We start from the raw sequence: 16,993 nt of genomic DNA, 5'->3' as shown, positions 1-16,993 counted from the left end.
AGTTTCTGACTACTTACATCGCCTCTAATGGGTATATAACCAAGCACAAATTCTTTTGGACTTTCTTGTAGACATCTATCCACATCTTATTAACTTTTCCGCTTCGCTTATTCTTTCCCAAGATCTATGAAGACCTGTCTCTAATTCGCTAGGTATCTTGTAAACTCGTGGAGCTACACAGGTTGTCGCTGCGATAATTAATACATACGCGATGCGTAGCCTTCTGTTTGCTCTGGTGGCGCATGCATCTGGTCTCGATACAAGACAGCCACCAGAGCTGACTACGGTCACTATTCGTTCGATGACAATTACATCCACGAGGACGGTTACTACTAGTCCAGTCTCGTGGACAAATACCTCCATCCAGACCTTGCCCCCAATCGAACCCTCTATGGCGTCCGTCTCTAACATCACTGGAGCAACGCTGGGTACAGGCGCTACAGAAGCAACTTCGGCCATCACGGAGACCTCGATTAGCGGGACTGGGGGCTCATGTATAACTGTTACCCCTAACCTATCGGTTCAGCCTTCCCTACTTCCTTCAACAAGTTCTATAGCGATGTCAAGGTCTGAAGGGGATCACACCATGCCTTCTGTGAGCATTCTCTGGCCACGACCGGGAATTGCTGACCCACCAGAGGCTTCACCATCGTCCTCCAATATACCCAATACTACCTCAAGCTCGCTAGTCACCTCAAGCTCGCTAGCCAGCTCATCTACGCCCGATACCGTAGGAAGCAGCACAAGTATAGGATGGAGCATCTCGCCGACGATAAGCTCGACTGGGCTCGTTGGTTCTACCAGTCAGAGTAGCGATTTATCCACTTCAACTAGTAGCGAGACTTCCACTATTGAAACCTCGTCGCAAGTGACTAGTGTGAGCACTCTCACTACTCCCGATGGGACGGGATTTGGCGAGGCCACGACGATGCTGACCACCGCTGGCCCGAGTCGTCCCGATCAAAGCTCATCCAGCTTTGGCCCCGCGACTCCTCCTTCATCGACCCCCTCTCACAGCACAACCATAAAAGTGTCCGCTATCGATAAACATTTCGTAGGAACCATTTTCTAGTTGACCATTTTATATAGCTGTCCAAGGATGGGTTTATTGAAGGATGTGCTGGGGTTTATTCTCTTTTCTACAGAGCATCTGGAGTCTGCCCAAGATTAAAAAAGGGGGGCGGTAACATGTAATAGGAAAATAGTTTAATGAATTTGGAGTTGGGTAATAGTCTTAGGTTATAATATTAACCATGCATACTTCGTATGATTTTTAGATATCCTTCGAGGTCGCTTGAAATGATTATGTCTGCACAGTATGTCGCGGTTCTAACACTGGGATTTCATATTTCTGCTGGTAGTCGTGAGATATATACATGATTTTTTTGTGTTTCTTCAAGTACACCGAGTTATCATTATCCCCATTGTACCATTGGTTGTACTCATAAACGTACCTACTCTAGACTGATTTAGTTGGTAACCACCCTAGCCAGTGCAAAGCTCCAGTCCAACACTGTAAAAACTGCGTCTAGAACCGTGATGCGGTCAAGCCCCTTGCCCATGATCCATCTATCATTATTTCGGCTCAGCGTGAAATTTAGAATCGCCTGAGAGAAGTTTGCGAGTCCGAGGACTGTCAATGCTGTAATGTCGAGCGGGACATCACCCGCGCTCGTTTTCGAAGAAAGGTATCGCGAAGGGCGCAGCAGTGAATACAGTCGAAGAATCGAGAGAAGAACAAGCGGGGAGTTCATCCCCCCTAGATAGGCCAATATGTCGTGATGCCACTTGTCACCGGATGGTGAAGAGCGGACTGCTGGGTCTTTGAAAGTTTTGCGGTGTGAAATCCTTCGCATTACGTGGGCTTGGCGAAAGCCGAAGTGAATGACGGCACTGTCAATATTAGCTTTTGATCTTGTTTAGCATCGAGGGTGAGAGTCCGGGTATATCTGATGAGATATTAGTCTTACCTACTGAACCATAGCTTGAAACAAAGAGATGTTAGCTATCAGATAGAATTAATTATCAGTTGAGAATCCAACACTTACTGCATTTCCGGCGTAAAGGGCTTGGGTTAACCCAGGGCCAGTAAGCGCTGATAAAACGTCACTCATTATCGGTATCTGAAAGATCAACCTATTACTTTGTTCTATCGTTGGCCTTCTTGCGTCTAAAGCGTTACAGATAAATGATTCGGTGGTGTATTTTTCTAAACACGCTCTTAGTAGTCTGGTGAACAAGCAGAACTTACATTGAGAGGTACTATTCGTAGAAATCCTCAGTCAAGGCCGAGGCAGAGCTCAGCCAACTCCACCAGGATGGGACACCTCGGCTGAAGCATCTAAGACGTGGATGTAAGCTTACATTTCTACCTGGGGTGAAATAACTGAATAGGCAGGCAGAACTTCCGCAGTTGGTATAGAAGGTAAAGTAAACTAGGGCTCATACATATAATACCCCATATATGAGTGGTAGTCTATACGACGGCCGGGGTACGGCATTCTATGTTCCCATGCTTCAAATCCCGATTCTAGTAGACACTAACAAAACTCTCTAGACTTTTGGGTTCCTATTACTGTTGATTATACCATATACCGGATTCCTTTGAGAAGGCTATCCTTAAGTAATGTCAAACGCTTTTAAAGTGTTTACAATCTAATACTTGGGCTCCTTTATGGCCTGAAAAGCGTTGATCATAGCGGTGCGGGTGCTGACGTGCTAAATGTTAAAATAACAAATGACCTTCAGGTGAGCTAACTGATGGTAACTTTGTATGTAGTTGTACTTGAGTATGTCTCAAGTACATGTTCTCGGAGTGATATTTGTCGTGTCAATGTAAAAACAGACATAGGTTACCCGCACGGTAGCAAAACGAGTGACTTATCTTCCGCTGTCTTGAATTGTTTGAAATATTCGCCAAGCGGAGGGCTCGATGCTAGGAAAGCCATTATCCAAAATGCGCAGTTCGCCTATTGACAGGTTGACCCGGCGGTTTTGGAAATATTGTCACGGGGTGGAACCAAACAGTAGGGAAACAACTTCGTTGTTCCGCGAGGAACTCTAATCTATCTACGAGGGCCTGTGTCTATACATACTGAACATGTCCTTTGTTCTAGATGTCTCATCTAGAATCCTGACAGACAAATATCGCAGGGCCATTACCTTAAGGGATGACGACAGACTTGGGGAAATGACATATATTTGGCAAAGATTGTAGGAAGGACCAGGTATGAGGTAAATAATTAGGTATAGATTAGGTGTACACCAATAAGCGTACGGTAAAGGAAATGGAAGGAAACGAAACACACGGTACTGAAATGAGGCTATCACGATCTGTTGTTCTCTGTTGTTGAGTTGTGTGTGTGTGGGTTAGCCTAAAAGGTAAACCCTTTTAGGCTTAGCCCCACGCACGTGGTGGCACGTGACTGGATTACATAATTGGCTATTCCCCATATTCCAACAAAGATGATTTGATGTAGGCGGGTAATAAATGCTTGAGGTAGATATGATAGTTGTCTTTTCATGTAATGTTTGGTTTTATCAAATGTTAGATACCTTATAAAATCATATTATAAACTTGGTATTTTAAATTAATGCAAACGGTAGACTTCCATTAACGTTGACCTATAACACTTTCCCTGCATACAAAACCACGAACCAATTATTCGAATTATTCTGTCAGTTACGTTCTGTACCTAGCATATATATGTGTCCCTGTTAGAGAGATGAAGGTTATCTATTGGTTGAGTTTTATATATCTACTACAAAGCGAACTTCCCTATCAGTGGATTGTAAAAAAATCGCACAAGAACGTATTTGAATGCGCCTGCTCTGACATATTTTTTTCACGGGAGGCGTTTATTAGCTGTTAATAATAATAATAATAATAAGATTTCTCGAAGCATCGCCAAAGATGCTACCTCTAAGAAAACACAAGAGGAACTGCTATATTTGCCGACTTGACAAGTATGCCAATATTAAAAACACATTTTCCAGATCAGTCCCGAATTATTAGAAACTCAAGATGGATGAGATTGAGAAAAGACCGATACGCTTGCCCACTGAAATCATTGAAATTATCTCGTCTCTACCCCCCTGCCAACAAATATGCCTGATCACCATTCTAACTCTTTCTTGTTACCACCACCTTCGCAAGCACTTTGCAACATATCAGATCTGTCCCAATCGTAAATACCACCTCGTTCAACAAAAGATTTCTTATCCCAAACGATTTGTTTCATAGCTTCCTTAACGCCGACTTGCAAAATCGACTCGCTCTTCGTTATCATACCCTCGCCCTTGTCTAGGAAGCACATGTACTCATCTAGAAGTAGGTAGCTGCTCGCCATAGAATTATTATCTTCCGGAACATAGCATGGAATATGCTTGTGCCGATTGCAGAATGTTTGCCATTGCTCATCAGTCACCAAGAAGGTTCTCGCGTCTCGTTTTCTCGTCTCGTCATCGTTCTCTCCAGCCACGATGAGACACTGGAATACTTTCCATCGGAATGGTGCTAGCTGTTCGATATTGGCTACCATATCTTCGTCCCAGTTGTGTATGTTAACGACGGTATTTAACTTGAATTTGATTCCATATTTTCTGCACCACTCCGCAATACGAAAAAGCCGAACCACATTCGCTCCATCGTCACCACGCCCAATCTTTTTATTCGTCTCCGGATTAAACGAATCGCAAGACACGGCTAGAATATCTAACCACTGGCAGTTTTCTCTCAGCCAATTTTCCCTGATCTTGCTGCCGTTGCTCACGATGCTGATGCTCTCAACGTTCAGCTCTTCCTTGCAATAGCAGAGTAGTTCGGTGAGGAGACGAGGGTAAAGAAAGGGTTCTCCGCCCGCAATGTTGAGCTTGCGCATGCCGGCCTCTTTTAGCAGCCGTAGACCACGTTTCGCCTCATCGATAGGAAGGACGTAAGAAGAAGTGTCGGTGTGGAAACAGAAGCCACATGTGTAGTTGCATTTCCGAGAGGGGAAGTAGTTCACTGAAACAGGGGCGTCCGGCTCTGCTGAACGGTCCTTAGGTGGCTTGTTGATGGCGTTCAGTTTAAAGCGTTTCTTGGTCACGAAAGACGTGGAAACGACGTAGCAGACAATTATAAAGAGGCATAAGGCAACCGGTATATTTGTCAGAAGAGCCATGACTGCCATGACTGCCAAGGTAAGCCTCGCCTATTCTTATGTGGTAGATTCGGCAGAAAACGCCAAACTAATATAGGTGTTATGGAATTCGGGTTCTTTAGCACGGGATGAAAAGCGGAGAAGTCGGTGATCTCTGTTGACGTGTTAAATGAATTAACTTAGGTTACCTGTTGAGTAACTCGAAGAAATTTTACCTATTTGAAACATTGTTATCGATATCGATATGCCTTTACTTTTATCACATGCATCGGTTTTGTAACATGACTCCTGCCCCACCATTTACGCCCGATCGAACAATAGGTACCTAAGCTTCCACTGTCCAAATACTAAATACTGCACGTACCTATAAACCTCATAGCATTTACCTACATGTATGCATTATCACCATGGAGCCTACTCCCACCATCCATATTCCCCGTAGCTTTGCGGTCATCTTCGTTCTTGGTACGTGTCTTGATGCCTTGAGACCCTCCAATCTACTTTGGCTTTGCTATACTAAACTTTTAGGACCTCCTGGCGCTGGAAAAGGAACACTCTGTACTCATCTAGCACAAACACACAACTTGACGCACTACTCTGTCGGCGATAGCCTCCGTGATTGGATGCGCCAAAACCATGCCACATCACTTGGAATCCGAATCAAAGACAAGCTCGATAATCAGGGGTTTCTTACATCGGAAGATTTGAATCCGTTTATTTGCCATGCGATAAAAGACGCCATATACCAAGATGAACCAAAGTCTCGAGGCATTCTAGTCGATGGATTCCCGCGATGTATAGAGCAACTAGAATCATTTAACACGTGGCCGTTCCAGGACGAATTGCCACTTTCTCCAAGAAGTGATGGTCGGGTGAGAGTAAACGCAAAACCGGATATCGTGCTATGTTTCCAAGTTACCAAGCAGAATGCGGAAGCAAGATATCTAGCCCGAGGGCGAGATAGCAATGACAGTAAGGAAAAGTTCGAGAGGCGTTTCGTAGAATATGAGGCGGAGACTATGGAAGTTGAGGAGGTGTATCGACAACGTGGCATCTTGATCGACGTGGGTATCAAACGATCTACATAGGAATAGTGAGATACTAATAGCTGTAGATTGATGCGAATGGAACGAAGGAACAGAACGTTAAGGAGTTGACAAAGAAGCTTGAAGAAGGTGGGCTATGGCAGAAAATTATTGTTGAAGAAAGTTCAACACGTTTTCTTGTGTAAGAGGCACAAGAAATGGAAACATCACTAGTTTAGTGTGTTATTACCTCACTCCAGCCAAAAGTCTCTTTCTAGAGCACCTATTCGCGAATATCAAGCGTACCTATGTATGTCTGTCTGTCTTATCGGCTATGGTTCTTTAGGGGCAATGCTCAACCTATTTGATAATGTTGACACTTCTCTGAGAAACCTATCCCTGTATTTCCTTTTGCCGGTCATATCGTTAACTATGCTAGAGGAACCCATATTTAGAAAGACTATAAGAAAAAGCTTCTATATTAAAGTTTTACCTCAATGCGAGGACTTCTGCTACCCACCCGAGAATCCTATTCTAGTTGCAATACTGGAAAATGAGAACCCGTTCTGAAGTATGCGTTTCCAAGGGGGAAAGCGAAATGACGAGATTTGGTGGCGTACTATTTTCGATATAGAGAGTTTCGGCACTTGGGTCTTCCCAGCACTTAGACCGAAATTCAGGCAAGAAGCGTGGTATTAGGCAGTCAAGTATTCATTGGTTTGAGATACTAACTATTAGAAGACAATAATGATATTTTTCGGTATCGATCAGAACTTGAATACTTTTCTGCTGTTATAAGTAAATTTCGTTGATATGAGACATTTGAGATCTTAATCTTCTACAACTGCCTAACCTAAGCAGATGATGTCTTACAATAACGATTCGTATTGGATATCCGCAACTCTGGGATAAGCTAGGGTCTCTCGATGTGCGGGGAGGAGGGCTAGGTAGTAACAGGTTAACTTGGCAAAGGACCCTAGATTTACATGGGGATCCCCGCCTCTAACAAGCAAATCCCGCACGAAGACCCTGACGGCATGGAATCTCGATCTTGGTAAAGTTGGGGTGGGGTTACGTTACGTTACGTTTGAATTGTTTAGGATAAGGCGTGCGGTTGAATTCATAGTTAATAAATCGAGTGCGTCAAGTGCTACACATATTAGGTATGTTCTACAATTGGAACTTGTGGTATTTTCTATAACTATACTTTAGGTACATAGGCATGTGCTGGACCTTTTTGAAAGCGATTTGGAAGTATAGGAGACCCCCACGTTCTTCTTCTAGAACTGGTACCTAACCTAGCCTTGATGTGCTTTATTATACTAATTCAGGCGATTAATCTTACCAATTAACTAACTAGATTTAATATAATAATATAATATAACTTCCATAAAAGAATGAACATTGGCTAGAACTTACTAAAAGCACGTGGGACGGCGGGGAAGAAGATATTGGATGGTACATAGGTAGGTACCTAGTCAAGGGGCGAAAATGAGATGGTGGATGCTAATGGTATGCAGTGATAGAGATTTCGAGTTTCTGGGTCTTGATGCGATGCAACTGCAGAAAATACAACGCTGCCAACACTTTTTTTTTTTTTTTTGGTCGTGTCTTGTCTGAACCCAACTCCTCTTTCTGCCCTGTGGTTGACGCGTTTAATGCATTAAAAGCTCTTATTCCATCCACTAATATCGATACCGGTGTATCCGTTATCCTTACCCGGGTTGCGGAGAACCTACCGGATGGCCTCGGGTTCACGGGTACCTCAAAATACCGCTACGGAATCTTCGCCCGCATAAATTAGGCTACATTTATACTTTATGTACTTAAGTACAAGTACTCTTTTATGCTTTGTACGGGGTGCGTATACCTTATGTACTTATGTACCTACCTAAGGTACATACATACATGTAATTACATGTAACTAGTTCTTCTAATTCCCATTCATCTAGTTCTTCCATACATACATATTCACATCATTTTTTCTTCTTCTGCATTTCAACCCCCCGTGTATCTATTTTGCTAATTGCGGCATGTGGCGCAATTGAAATTGAACGTTTTGCTGCCTTTTTGACATTTATGTAACTATATCAACTACTTACACAGCCTACACAGATACATACACTACTTTAGGTACATACACAGACCTTTCGTCGTCTTATTCCCGAACCGCGAGCAGCTATTATCCCTGCTACTAAATCTTGCCGTGCTTCATCTTATGTATCGCTGCATTGGCTTCCAAGCATTAGCCTCCAAGCATCTCTACTTTTGATACCGACCATCATCCCTGCAGCAATCTTCTTCTACTCCGCCAAATCTCCAATTCTTTCTTACGACCTTCTTACCCAACATCGTGTTCTCTTAACTCTTATCCCAGTCTCCCTTTTCCGTATCTAGTGATGACCTCGAGTCGCGTTCCGAATACCCATACCCTCTCGACGAATTCCTTGACCATTTCTACCGCCCTCCCTTAGCATTCATAGCGACAATTGTAACACGAGGGAGCGGCGTGATCAGACAGAAGTAAAACGAACCGAGCCAGTGGATCGCCGTCATGCCTGAGAAGCCTCTCACCGTTGTCACCTATGCGGCCGGTGCTTCTCTCGCTGCGATCACTCTCTTCTACGTTTTTGCCCCCAACTATTTTCTAGATAGTGATTCCAACTCGACACGTAAAAAAGGCGTTGTAGGCCTTTCGAACCCGGCAAACGACTGTTTCATCAACTCCGTCCTCCAAGCCCTCGCCGGCCTTACCGATCTCCGAATCTACCTCATCCGAGAAACTCACCGAAGAAATATAGATGAACCATGGGTATATCAAGAAATAGTGCAGGACCCTGCATACAAAAGCAAGCCCGATTGGAAAGTCCAGGGTCTACAGGCCGGCCTCGTCACCAAGGGTCTGAAGGATATCCTCGATGCCCTTAACGAGCGGCCTATTTATAAGAAGACTATATCTGCTGGCCCCTTTATTAGGGTCCTTGAGACTTCTTTCAAGCAGCGTATTAGTAGGCAACAGCAGGATGCACAGGAATTTTTACAGGTGGTGGCCGAGCGATTATGCGACGAATATCATGCCGGAAGGAGAGCTCGACAAGCTGCGAGAAATAAATGTAGCACTGAGGCGTCAGCAAATAAAGCAGAACCAATCGATGGCGACGCTGTTGAGCAGCGTTTGGCAAAGTTAGCCATAGATGGAAACGGAAATATTGACACTGCCAGGCCAGAGGAGAGTGAAGCCGAAGTCGAGGCGCAAGGACTACCGTCAAGGAACGAAGAAGATGGGTTTCCAATGGAAGGAAAATACGAAAGTCAAATCGAGTGTCAAAAGTGCGGTTTCAAACCGAAGCCAACAGAAAATACTTTCTGCACTCTGACGCTAAACGTGCCGCAGTCAAGCTCGACATCGCTCAATGCTTGTCTGGATGGGTTCTTTAAGACTGAGTACATAGACGACTTCAAGTGCGACAAATGCCGTCTTGTGCACGCAAAAGATCTCCTGAGGGCACAGTTATCGCGATCCAATTCTGAGAGACTTAAGGCCAGTACGCAGCAGGCGATCGCTAAGCTGCAGCATGCCATCGATAGCGACCCTGAGAATCCCCCGCCAGACGTTGAATTACCTCCTATGCGAGACGCTCCCGCCTGTAAAATCGCGAAGCACACGCGACTGACGGGCTTCCCTAAGGTTATGGCTATCCACCTTTCCAGATCCATATATAACAGTATCTCACAGAAGAATTCAGCCAAAGTTACATTCCCAGAGCAGCTACTAATGGGAACTCTATTGAATCGTAAAAAATACAAATTACTCGCTACGGTTACGCATAAAGGCAGTCATCATAGTGGACATTACGAATCCTTTCGCCGACAGAACGTCTCTCTCCCGTTCTCAACTCCAAATGCGTTCCAGGCTTCCGACATATTCGCCAAATCAGCTACGCCAAGTCCAGCCTCAACTCCACGCGTTACTGCTATATCGAGATCAGGGGATCCCAGTCCAATAGCCTCTATTCCGGATCTTGGTTTCTCTTCATCCGGAAGTAGCTCGTCTAATCAGTCAGTTGATGCCCTGCCTCGGCCATCGACAGATTCAACGCCCCAATCTTCCGCGACATCCAATGGTCGACGTTCCTCTCGTCGTAGCCCGAAGCTTTCCTCCTTAAAGGATCGCGAGTCGGATACCATCAGCCTCAAATCAGTTGCGGCATCTGCGCGATCGACTATGTCGAGGATATCACACTCGGCTCGAAACAGTAGGCCGAGCAGTCCAGCTGGCCAAACGCCAGTTGCGCCATCCACTGCAAGTGGAAAGGCGACTACAACTAAAGTAAATGGGACGAAGGCGAAGCGTCGAAAGCAAACCGACCGATGGTGGCGTATTAGCGACGAAAAGATCAAGGAAGCTAAGACGGGCGAGGTGTTAGGGATGCAGCGAGAAGTTTATCTGCTCTTCTACGAATTAGAGCGCGAGAGTCCGGCAGAGTCATAGAGCGATGTATACCGGCTCTTTGATAATATGACACGGGCCGTAACTTATGACCCCGAGGAACACGAAGAGGAAGACCTATTTTTAAAGCTCGGAGCCGAGCAAAGTGTTATTGGATGGATTAAAGCAATTGTTTTGGGACTTGGCTTGAAACTGGGCAAAATCTCCCGAAGCATACGAAGAGTGATAAGACATTCATGGAATAACTATATGGGGTACTCTAAATTTGATGATCTCGAAACCAGTTTTGGAAGAGATTCCCATCGATGGCAGCAACCTAAGAAGAGTGGAAGCTCCGCATACCATGAATGTGCGGGTATATGGATGGTACCGGAGGGAAAAAACTTGGTTCGATCATGGTCATTTCGGAAGAAACCGACTGGCGAAGATTACAAAAGAAGTATATCAAACTCTCTCGAGGTGCCAACTGCATAAAGACATCATAAAATGGTGTTTTGTGGCGCATGGGAAGGGGGGGGGATTTAACGCATTTTCTGGTCCATTGGCATATTGGGAAGGGGGTTTGTGGTTCATCAGCATGAATGTGGATATGAACTTGCTGGATTAGACGTTACTAACAGCAATAGTACCTTATGAGGGGCTCGAACGCCGCATCCAGGTGAATAACGTTACATGGAAACACTCGAATAGAGATCCGGCGTCAGTATAGGATTAGCATTTTGCGCCGAAAAAAAACGAACTGTCGGAAGATGTCCGTACTAGCGCTATACTAGGTAGGCTTTCGTGTATACCGTATTGGAAAATCCAGCGGGAAATATAAAATTTGAACCAAAGAGCATCGTGGATCGTGGATCATGTTGCATACGTGACTTTTCATCCCTCACTATCATCCAGTTTTGTATACCAGCAAGTGCTTATATGCTTATACAAACACGAAGTTGATTGAACAGCTCTATACTTTTAGTACTGTCCTTCGAGAGTCAACGTCCCCGTCTTCGTAATGAGATACTCGTTTATAGCAACGTCCTTTCCGGACTCCTTGCCGAACCCCGAGTCTTTGATCCCGCCGAACGGCGACTCCGCTGCTGACGAATTTCCTAATCGTTTAATATGTGATTAGCCTAGGTTACAGTTCTGCACGGGCTTGCTAACACGCTTAGTTTGCAAGCACTGCGGTGGAAGCTTACCGCTGTTCAACCCGATCATCCCCGCCTCGAGATTCTCGAACAGGCGCCATATCCGATCGATGTTCTTGGTGAAACAATATGACGCCAAACCCATCTGGATGTCGGTGTTAGAACGTATAAGACTGCACTACTCCTACAATCAGGACTCACGCTCGTGTCATTAGCTGCCTTCACGGCTTCCTCCTCCGTGTCGAACGGGAACAGCGCCAGAAGCGGGCCAAACGTCTCCTCCGAAGCAACCTGCATGGACTGCGACGCATTCGTGATGATCGTGGGTTCGAAGAAGTACCCGTTGTTCGAAGCTATGCGGTTTCCACCCGTAAGTACAATTCCGCCGTTCTTCTTCGCGTCTTCAACCTGTCCGGCTACCTTGTCGACACCCGCGGGGACTGTTAGGGGGCCCATCGTGGTGGTTTTGTCGATGCCGTGGCCGACTCGGATTTGTCGTGTCTTTTCCGCGAGGAGGTTGGCGAATTTATCGTATATGCCCTTTTGGACGTACACCCGGTTCGCGGTGATGCAAGCTTGTCCGGCATGTCGGAATTTTAGAGGTATCAATGCTGAAAGGCTTCTGGTTAGTTTGTCTGCTAGTTGATGGCGGAATTGGGAAGGCTTACCGTCGCAGGCTTGTTCTAGATTCGCATCGTCGAATACAAGGAACGGGCAGTTGCCGCCTAGCTCGAGGGTGAGCTTCTTGAGGCTATCTGCGCAATGGGCGGAGAGGATCTTTCCCACCCTGGTCTACTAATATGTCAGCCGGTCAAGTTATTGAGTATTCAAGGGGGTCGAAGCTCACGGAGCCAGTGAAGGATACTTTCTTCACGAGTGGATGTTTACAAAGAGCCTCGCTGAGAGCTGGAGTGTTGGCCAATGTGGTAGGCATAACATTAAATACGCCTTTAGGATATCCAGCCTTTTCAGCCAAGTATGCTAGAGTTAGCGCCGATAGAGGCGTCTCGGGCGACGGCTTCGCAACCATTGTGCATCCCGCCGCCAAAGCAGCGCTCGCTTTCCTTAACACCATTCTAGAGGGGTGTTAGGACCAAGACTTGGTTCTCATTTAAGTAGTAGCAGTCAACCTACACAATTGGGAAATTCCAAGGTACCAGTGCGGCAGTAACGCCAAGCGGTTGCTTGATGGTGAAGATACGTCTGCCGGGAATGGCAGCGGGAAATGTAGTCCCCTGAACTCGCTCTGCCTCGCCGGTGAACCAGCGCGTAAACGAAGCCGCGTACTCGATCTCGCCGTAAGCTTCGACCAGTGGCTTGCCCGTCTCGTATACCAAGATAGTGGCGAGGTCATCTTTATGCTCCCTAATCAAAGCATCGAATTTTGCCAACAGGTCAGCGCGAGCTCGAGGTGTAAACTTGCGGTAGACTTGGAATGCCTCCTGGGCTGCTTGAACCGCATCGTCGACATCCTCGGCAGCCATGTCCGGGCATGAGGCGAACTTTTGGTCGGATCCCGGGTCTGCTCGCTTATAGTATGAGCAAGTAGTCGAATACCTATCAAATGATTAAGCCATTACTGACCGATGATATCGAATCTTTTCCCAGATTTTGCTTCGATCCATTGTCCGTTGACGTATGCTTTATCTCGGAAGAGCTCCGGGTTCTTGAGGTTGAGCTGTGTCTCCATCAGTTACGTTGCCTACGTATACTTCAGGGGTAATCAGTGTTGACCGATTTCAGGTGAAAGCTTACGTCAATAGCTGACTTGACTTCGGCCATAATTAGAGGTGATATTGAGGACTTAGAAGGCAGTCTACCTAAATAATAACTACCAAGTTCTCTGGTTATGAGAAGATATCTTAGCTTATTCGCTTGGTGGCAACGGCAAGTCGCCTGGCTGTCTTACGTCTCCAATATATATATAATCACCGTTACGCTAATTATCGTCACGAAATCCACCCCGCATTTCCCATCGCATACGACCATCCCGAAGCTCTCGGGTATCTGATCAGCACGACCTGACTATTCTTCTTAGCTCTTATCCCCGCAACCAATCCGAACGCCCCCCCTCTACCGAATCCGGTCAATAGTGCGGCGGAGTGACTCTAAGCTACCCTACATAGGAGCAATCGTAGACGTCGCCTGCAATGTGATATGATGGTCTTATCATAGGTACTGTATCATAAGAGTACAGAGAACGACTGTTAAAAACATATTGTAATTTAGATTTAAGTTGTAATTAAATATTAAAATGAATCCTTAATATATCATACGTAGAGTGAATGTTAAAAGCAGTAACGAAGCTATTATATAATAATTATATATTATACCTAATTTATATTAACTTTACTTCTTCCTTGAAAATAGATACGTTCAGTAGCTTGTTACCCAGCTATTTTAAATAGAAATACTGCAAGGAAACTTGATTCACATATACGAGCTGTAATAGAAGCACCGCATAATGGACATAAAAAAGCAATGAAAATGTCTCAGTACACATACTGTTTCACGTAATAACACGGCCTCAGCCCCCAACGCTGCTCGTCATTATAAGTTCTGTTTTACCTTGAGTGGCTTGCAGCTACCCTGTAATCATTAGGATCACGGCCAATCAATACCTATTCTATACCGCTTGTGCGACTTTGTAATCGGAACTCCCCCCACCTGGCTGAATCTATTTTTAGCGGTTCTCTTTTTCTCACATACTAAAGCATACTCCAGCGACTCTTTACCTTGTTCCTCGGAATTCTAACGCATATTGTTCAAATGGAGTTTCGTTATAACGCAACGGGCTCGATGGCCTCCTTATCAACTTTGTCATTAGACTCTCTTATTGTAGAAACACCTCCCGAGAAGAGACAGTCGATTTTTAGGAAGATTTTCACAGCCGTCTCGACACAATGGACTCGTACCTACCGAGAAACATGGTCAGATTTACGCTCTATCGGATGGGCACGTGCAGGACTCTGGACCCTTTTTGCCTTGTGGACTATGACGGTGTTGGGTTTCTTTATTTTTATTGCCCTATATAACTCATACGATTTCGAGATTCATAATGGATCAGCATGTAGGACCGACGGTTCATTTATAATTAATTCGTCTGACTATAGCCTATGGAAATCGTCGAGCTTCTTCGATATAAGTTTGGGTTTTGGGAACCTAACTTTTGCCGAGGCAAAAGTTATTGACATATCATGGGATATAGTGAGAATCGCGCTGCCTTATAAATAAAGTATGAGCTAACATGGTTGACTACCTAAGGTAATTGGGCGTGGAGGACAAGCACTTATGGCACTGGTGTCTTGGCGAGTATTTGCCGACTATGTAACCACCTCAATGGAGTTTGCACCTGTGACTTTCACAGTTTTTTCCATCATATTCCTGCAGGATGAGCCATCCTTCTTTTCGACAATAAGCATCGTTCGAGCTTTTATCTCCGGACGGGGTCTTAAATCTAAAATGGCTATGGTTTTCATGGTCCTAACCATGATATTTATCATAGCATGGCCAACGGTTGCTGGCGCAATGACTGGGTATACTACTATCGGCAAAGCGTTTGTCCCAGATATTGATAACAATTACATCCCATACTCGGCTTTCCGACCACTGGCATATATCGTCCATGACGGAGGGAGAGTCAATCTCACTAACAATTATATATATTTTGACTCTGAACGCAGTCATAGTAAGGATTCAAAGTACCTCGAACGCAGTTATGTTAGCTGACAACATACTCAGAGGAACCAGTTGCTTCTTATGGCAACTTTTTCGAGATTTGCGGCTTCTCTGATAATTACATAGAAACTGACTGTTGGTTGCAGTCTAATGTATCTACCTGTTCGTATACCTAGACTTCCATGTCAGTGCCAAACTTCAACCAACGCATTAATCATAGAATGTATCTTCGTACGGGTTCTATGGCCTAAAAAATATATCATCTCGCTGGATGAATGCGACAATCCCAAGCCCAACGCTGAATATATCAGCCTTTTACATACCTCCATCCGGGTCTTTTTATGGATTTGACTGGTCCGGCGACCCAGGGACGGGACATACGCGAGAATTCACAAATATATCAAATACAGCCTTCCTCTATTCTAACAACACATATAGTCTTGACTACGTTGCCGCTAATGGTAGATGTCAGCCTGTACAAGATGTAGGTGTCTATTCCACATGTAGTATAGAATATACCACTTATTAACATCCGTCATTTCTAGCGGTTTAAATGGGGATTTTCATGTATACAATTATTTCTGGTACTGGCATTTTTGTCCATTGGAACTATTGGAACTTACATGCTGTGGCTTAAGGCTCGATTCCAATTACCTCTCCAAGGAGAAATAGAGACATATAGAGGCTGGAGGGCAGTATTGATAATGGCTGAAAAGATGGGCAAAGAATTGAAAGAAGCCGGTATTGATGCTCGCTCTTTAACAGACCAACAGCTCAAGGTTGCAATTAGAAAACAGCTCCATGGCGGTTCAATCTCGTTTGACGCTCCACTTACCAGAAGTGGATATAGCTTCCGCCATGGCACGTGGCAGTGGATGAAGAGAGAAAGAAAGCGGGTTCTTATATTGCTTTTAGCTGGAATACTTACAGGAGGTGGTATGTGTAGCGGTTTATGGTTGTCAGCCTTCGGATACTCATTCACATTTCCTTTCTTCCTTTTCTTCTTTTGCGGGGTTTGCTTTGCAATGATAGTAGGAAGCACAAAAAGGAGCAGGCTCCTTATGGTGCTCTCTTGGACAACATGTGGACTTATCATTGGCCTGGCTACATTTCTGAGCGAGTATGTCCCCCACTCCCAAATAATGAAGTATTATATGGAACATTCTACTACTCCCGAGGAAATTGCTAGGGTATAAGTGGATTAGGGGTAGCTACAAGGGTCTATTTATTAAAGGGCGCGCAGCGCCTTTGTAAAAGAATAGAAGGTATTTACTATCTGATTTACTTACCTGATATTTATTTTGTGTGTGATTATTATTAAAGGGTATATCTAACAGAAATACTCTGTACTAAACACCTCCCTATTCCATCTGAGCCAGCCTCTGGATGGCCTAGATATTGATTACGTCGCTCTAGTATGGTGACAAGTTCCCGAACCCGACTTCTGCGGCCTCGGAAAAGACGGGGAAAGCTTCGGGCTCTTGTGATGCTGACAGCTTGAATCTAAGAACCACTGTTGCTATATAAAGGAGGCTCTTGTGCCTCCATGGAAGAACCAAGTCT

At 44.9% G+C, this 16,993-nt stretch overlaps 8 protein-coding genes across 8 annotated transcripts; 4 read left to right on the top strand and 4 right to left on the bottom strand.

The window, feature by feature from the left end:
* Window positions 1–211: 211 nt before the first annotated feature.
* On the top strand, window positions 212–1,072 carry F4813DRAFT_388600 (uncharacterized protein; the record flags this gene model as incomplete). The annotated part of the gene is made up of 1 exon (XM_049246716.1): window positions 212–1,072. The coding sequence occupies one exon, from the start codon at window positions 212–214 to the stop codon at window positions 1,070–1,072; it is 861 nt and encodes a 286-aa protein (XP_049100290.1).
* Window positions 1,073–1,469: 397 nt separating this feature from the next.
* On the bottom strand, window positions 1,470–2,114 carry F4813DRAFT_388599 (uncharacterized protein; the record flags this gene model as incomplete). Its single annotated transcript, XM_049246715.1, has 3 exons — window positions 1,470–1,893; window positions 1,971–1,984; window positions 2,049–2,114. 3 exons carry the CDS (start codon window positions 2,112–2,114, stop codon window positions 1,470–1,472), a joined length of 504 nt encoding a protein of 167 aa, XP_049100289.1.
* Window positions 2,115–3,839: 1,725 nt separating this feature from the next.
* On the bottom strand, window positions 3,840–5,366 carry F4813DRAFT_356475 (radical SAM enzyme). Its single transcript, XM_049242984.1, has one exon. The coding sequence runs from the start codon at window positions 5,169–5,171 to the stop codon at window positions 4,116–4,118; it is 1,056 nt and encodes a 351-aa protein (XP_049100288.1). The 5' UTR covers window positions 5,172–5,366; the 3' UTR covers window positions 3,840–4,115.
* Window positions 5,367–5,389: 23 nt separating this feature from the next.
* F4813DRAFT_356470 (P-loop containing nucleoside triphosphate hydrolase protein) lies at window positions 5,390–6,631 on the top strand. Its single transcript, XM_049242983.1, has 4 exons — window positions 5,390–5,606; window positions 5,670–6,205; window positions 6,256–6,476; window positions 6,608–6,631. Exons 1-3 carry the CDS (start codon window positions 5,549–5,551, stop codon window positions 6,370–6,372), a joined length of 711 nt encoding a protein of 236 aa, XP_049100287.1. The 5' UTR covers window positions 5,390–5,548; the 3' UTR covers window positions 6,373–6,476; window positions 6,608–6,631.
* Window positions 6,632–8,485: 1,854 nt separating this feature from the next.
* Window positions 8,486–10,771, top strand: F4813DRAFT_46069 (cysteine proteinase). Its single transcript, XM_049248514.1, has one exon. It carries the CDS (start codon window positions 8,721–8,723, stop codon window positions 10,656–10,658), a length of 1,938 nt encoding a protein of 645 aa, XP_049100286.1. The 5' UTR covers window positions 8,486–8,720; the 3' UTR covers window positions 10,659–10,771.
* Window positions 10,772–11,399: 628 nt separating this feature from the next.
* F4813DRAFT_46073 (aldehyde dehydrogenase) lies at window positions 11,400–13,697 on the bottom strand. Its single transcript, XM_049248515.1, has 8 exons — window positions 13,508–13,697; window positions 13,337–13,430; window positions 12,887–13,274; window positions 12,600–12,828; window positions 12,421–12,544; window positions 11,954–12,363; window positions 11,804–11,897; window positions 11,400–11,713 (listed from the first exon to the last, which is right to left on the bottom strand). Exons 1-8 carry the CDS (start codon window positions 13,532–13,534, stop codon window positions 11,577–11,579), a joined length of 1,503 nt encoding a protein of 500 aa, XP_049100285.1. The 5' UTR covers window positions 13,535–13,697; the 3' UTR covers window positions 11,400–11,576.
* A 767-nt stretch (window positions 13,698–14,464) lies between these two features.
* On the top strand, window positions 14,465–15,820 carry F4813DRAFT_46041 (uncharacterized protein). Its single transcript, XM_049248512.1, has 4 exons — window positions 14,465–14,959; window positions 15,017–15,440; window positions 15,494–15,592; window positions 15,651–15,820. Coding segments are annotated over exons 1-4 (963 nt in total). The 5' UTR covers window positions 14,465–14,521; the 3' UTR covers window positions 15,653–15,820.
* Window positions 15,719–16,686, bottom strand: F4813DRAFT_46062 (uncharacterized protein). Its single transcript, XM_049248513.1, has 2 exons — window positions 15,970–16,686; window positions 15,719–15,914 (listed from the first exon to the last, which is right to left on the bottom strand). The coding sequence occupies exon 1, from the start codon at window positions 16,524–16,526 to the stop codon at window positions 16,050–16,052; it is 477 nt and encodes a 158-aa protein (XP_049100283.1). The 5' UTR covers window positions 16,527–16,686; the 3' UTR covers window positions 15,719–15,914; window positions 15,970–16,049.
* Window positions 16,687–16,993: the final 307 nt, after the last annotated feature.

The sequence above is a fragment of the Daldinia decipiens genome (assembly GCF_022478715.1).
Source record: "Daldinia decipiens strain CBS 113046 unplaced genomic scaffold F4813scaffold_13, whole genome shotgun sequence".
Classification (NCBI taxonomy): domain Eukaryota; kingdom Fungi; phylum Ascomycota; class Sordariomycetes; order Xylariales; family Hypoxylaceae; genus Daldinia; species Daldinia decipiens.
The sequence above is the reverse complement of the archived record's forward strand: the minus strand, read 5'-3'. Positions and strand labels throughout refer to the sequence as shown.

Coding starts and splice junctions, on each gene's coding strand:
- F4813DRAFT_46041 (XM_049248512.1), top strand. CDS start 14,522: ATGGAGTTTCGTTATAACGCAACGGGCTCGATGGCCTCCTTATCAACT. Junction 14,960..15,016: donor TTGACATATCATGGGATATA/GTGAGAATCGCG, acceptor TGACTACCTAAG/GTAATTGGGCGTGGAGGACA. Junction 15,441..15,493: donor TGACTCTGAACGCAGTCATA/GTAAGGATTCAA, acceptor CAACATACTCAG/AGGAACCAGTTGCTTCTTAT.
- F4813DRAFT_46062 (XM_049248513.1), bottom strand. CDS start 16,526: ATGATAAGTCCACATGTTGTCCAAGAGAGCACCATAAGGAGCCTGCTC.
- F4813DRAFT_356470 (XM_049242983.1), top strand. CDS start 5,549: ATGGAGCCTACTCCCACCATCCATATTCCCCGTAGCTTTGCGGTCATC. Junction 5,607..5,669: donor TGCGGTCATCTTCGTTCTTG/GTACGTGTCTTG, acceptor CTAAACTTTTAG/GACCTCCTGGCGCTGGAAAA. Junction 6,206..6,255: donor AACGTGGCATCTTGATCGAC/GTGGGTATCAAA, acceptor TAATAGCTGTAG/ATTGATGCGAATGGAACGAA.
- F4813DRAFT_46069 (XM_049248514.1), top strand. CDS start 8,721: ATGCCTGAGAAGCCTCTCACCGTTGTCACCTATGCGGCCGGTGCTTCT.
- F4813DRAFT_46073 (XM_049248515.1), bottom strand. CDS start 13,534: ATGGCCGAAGTCAAGTCAGCTATTGAC. Junction 13,431..13,507: donor AAGTCAAGTCAGCTATTGAC/GTAAGCTTTCAC, acceptor ATGGAGACACAG/CTCAACCTCAAGAACCCGGA. Junction 13,275..13,336: donor GAAAAGATTCGATATCATCG/GTCAGTAATGGC, acceptor ATAAGCGAGCAG/ACCCGGGATCCGACCAAAAG.
- F4813DRAFT_356475 (XM_049242984.1), bottom strand. CDS start 5,171: ATGGCAGTCATGGCTCTTCTGACAAATATACCGGTTGCCTTATGCCTC.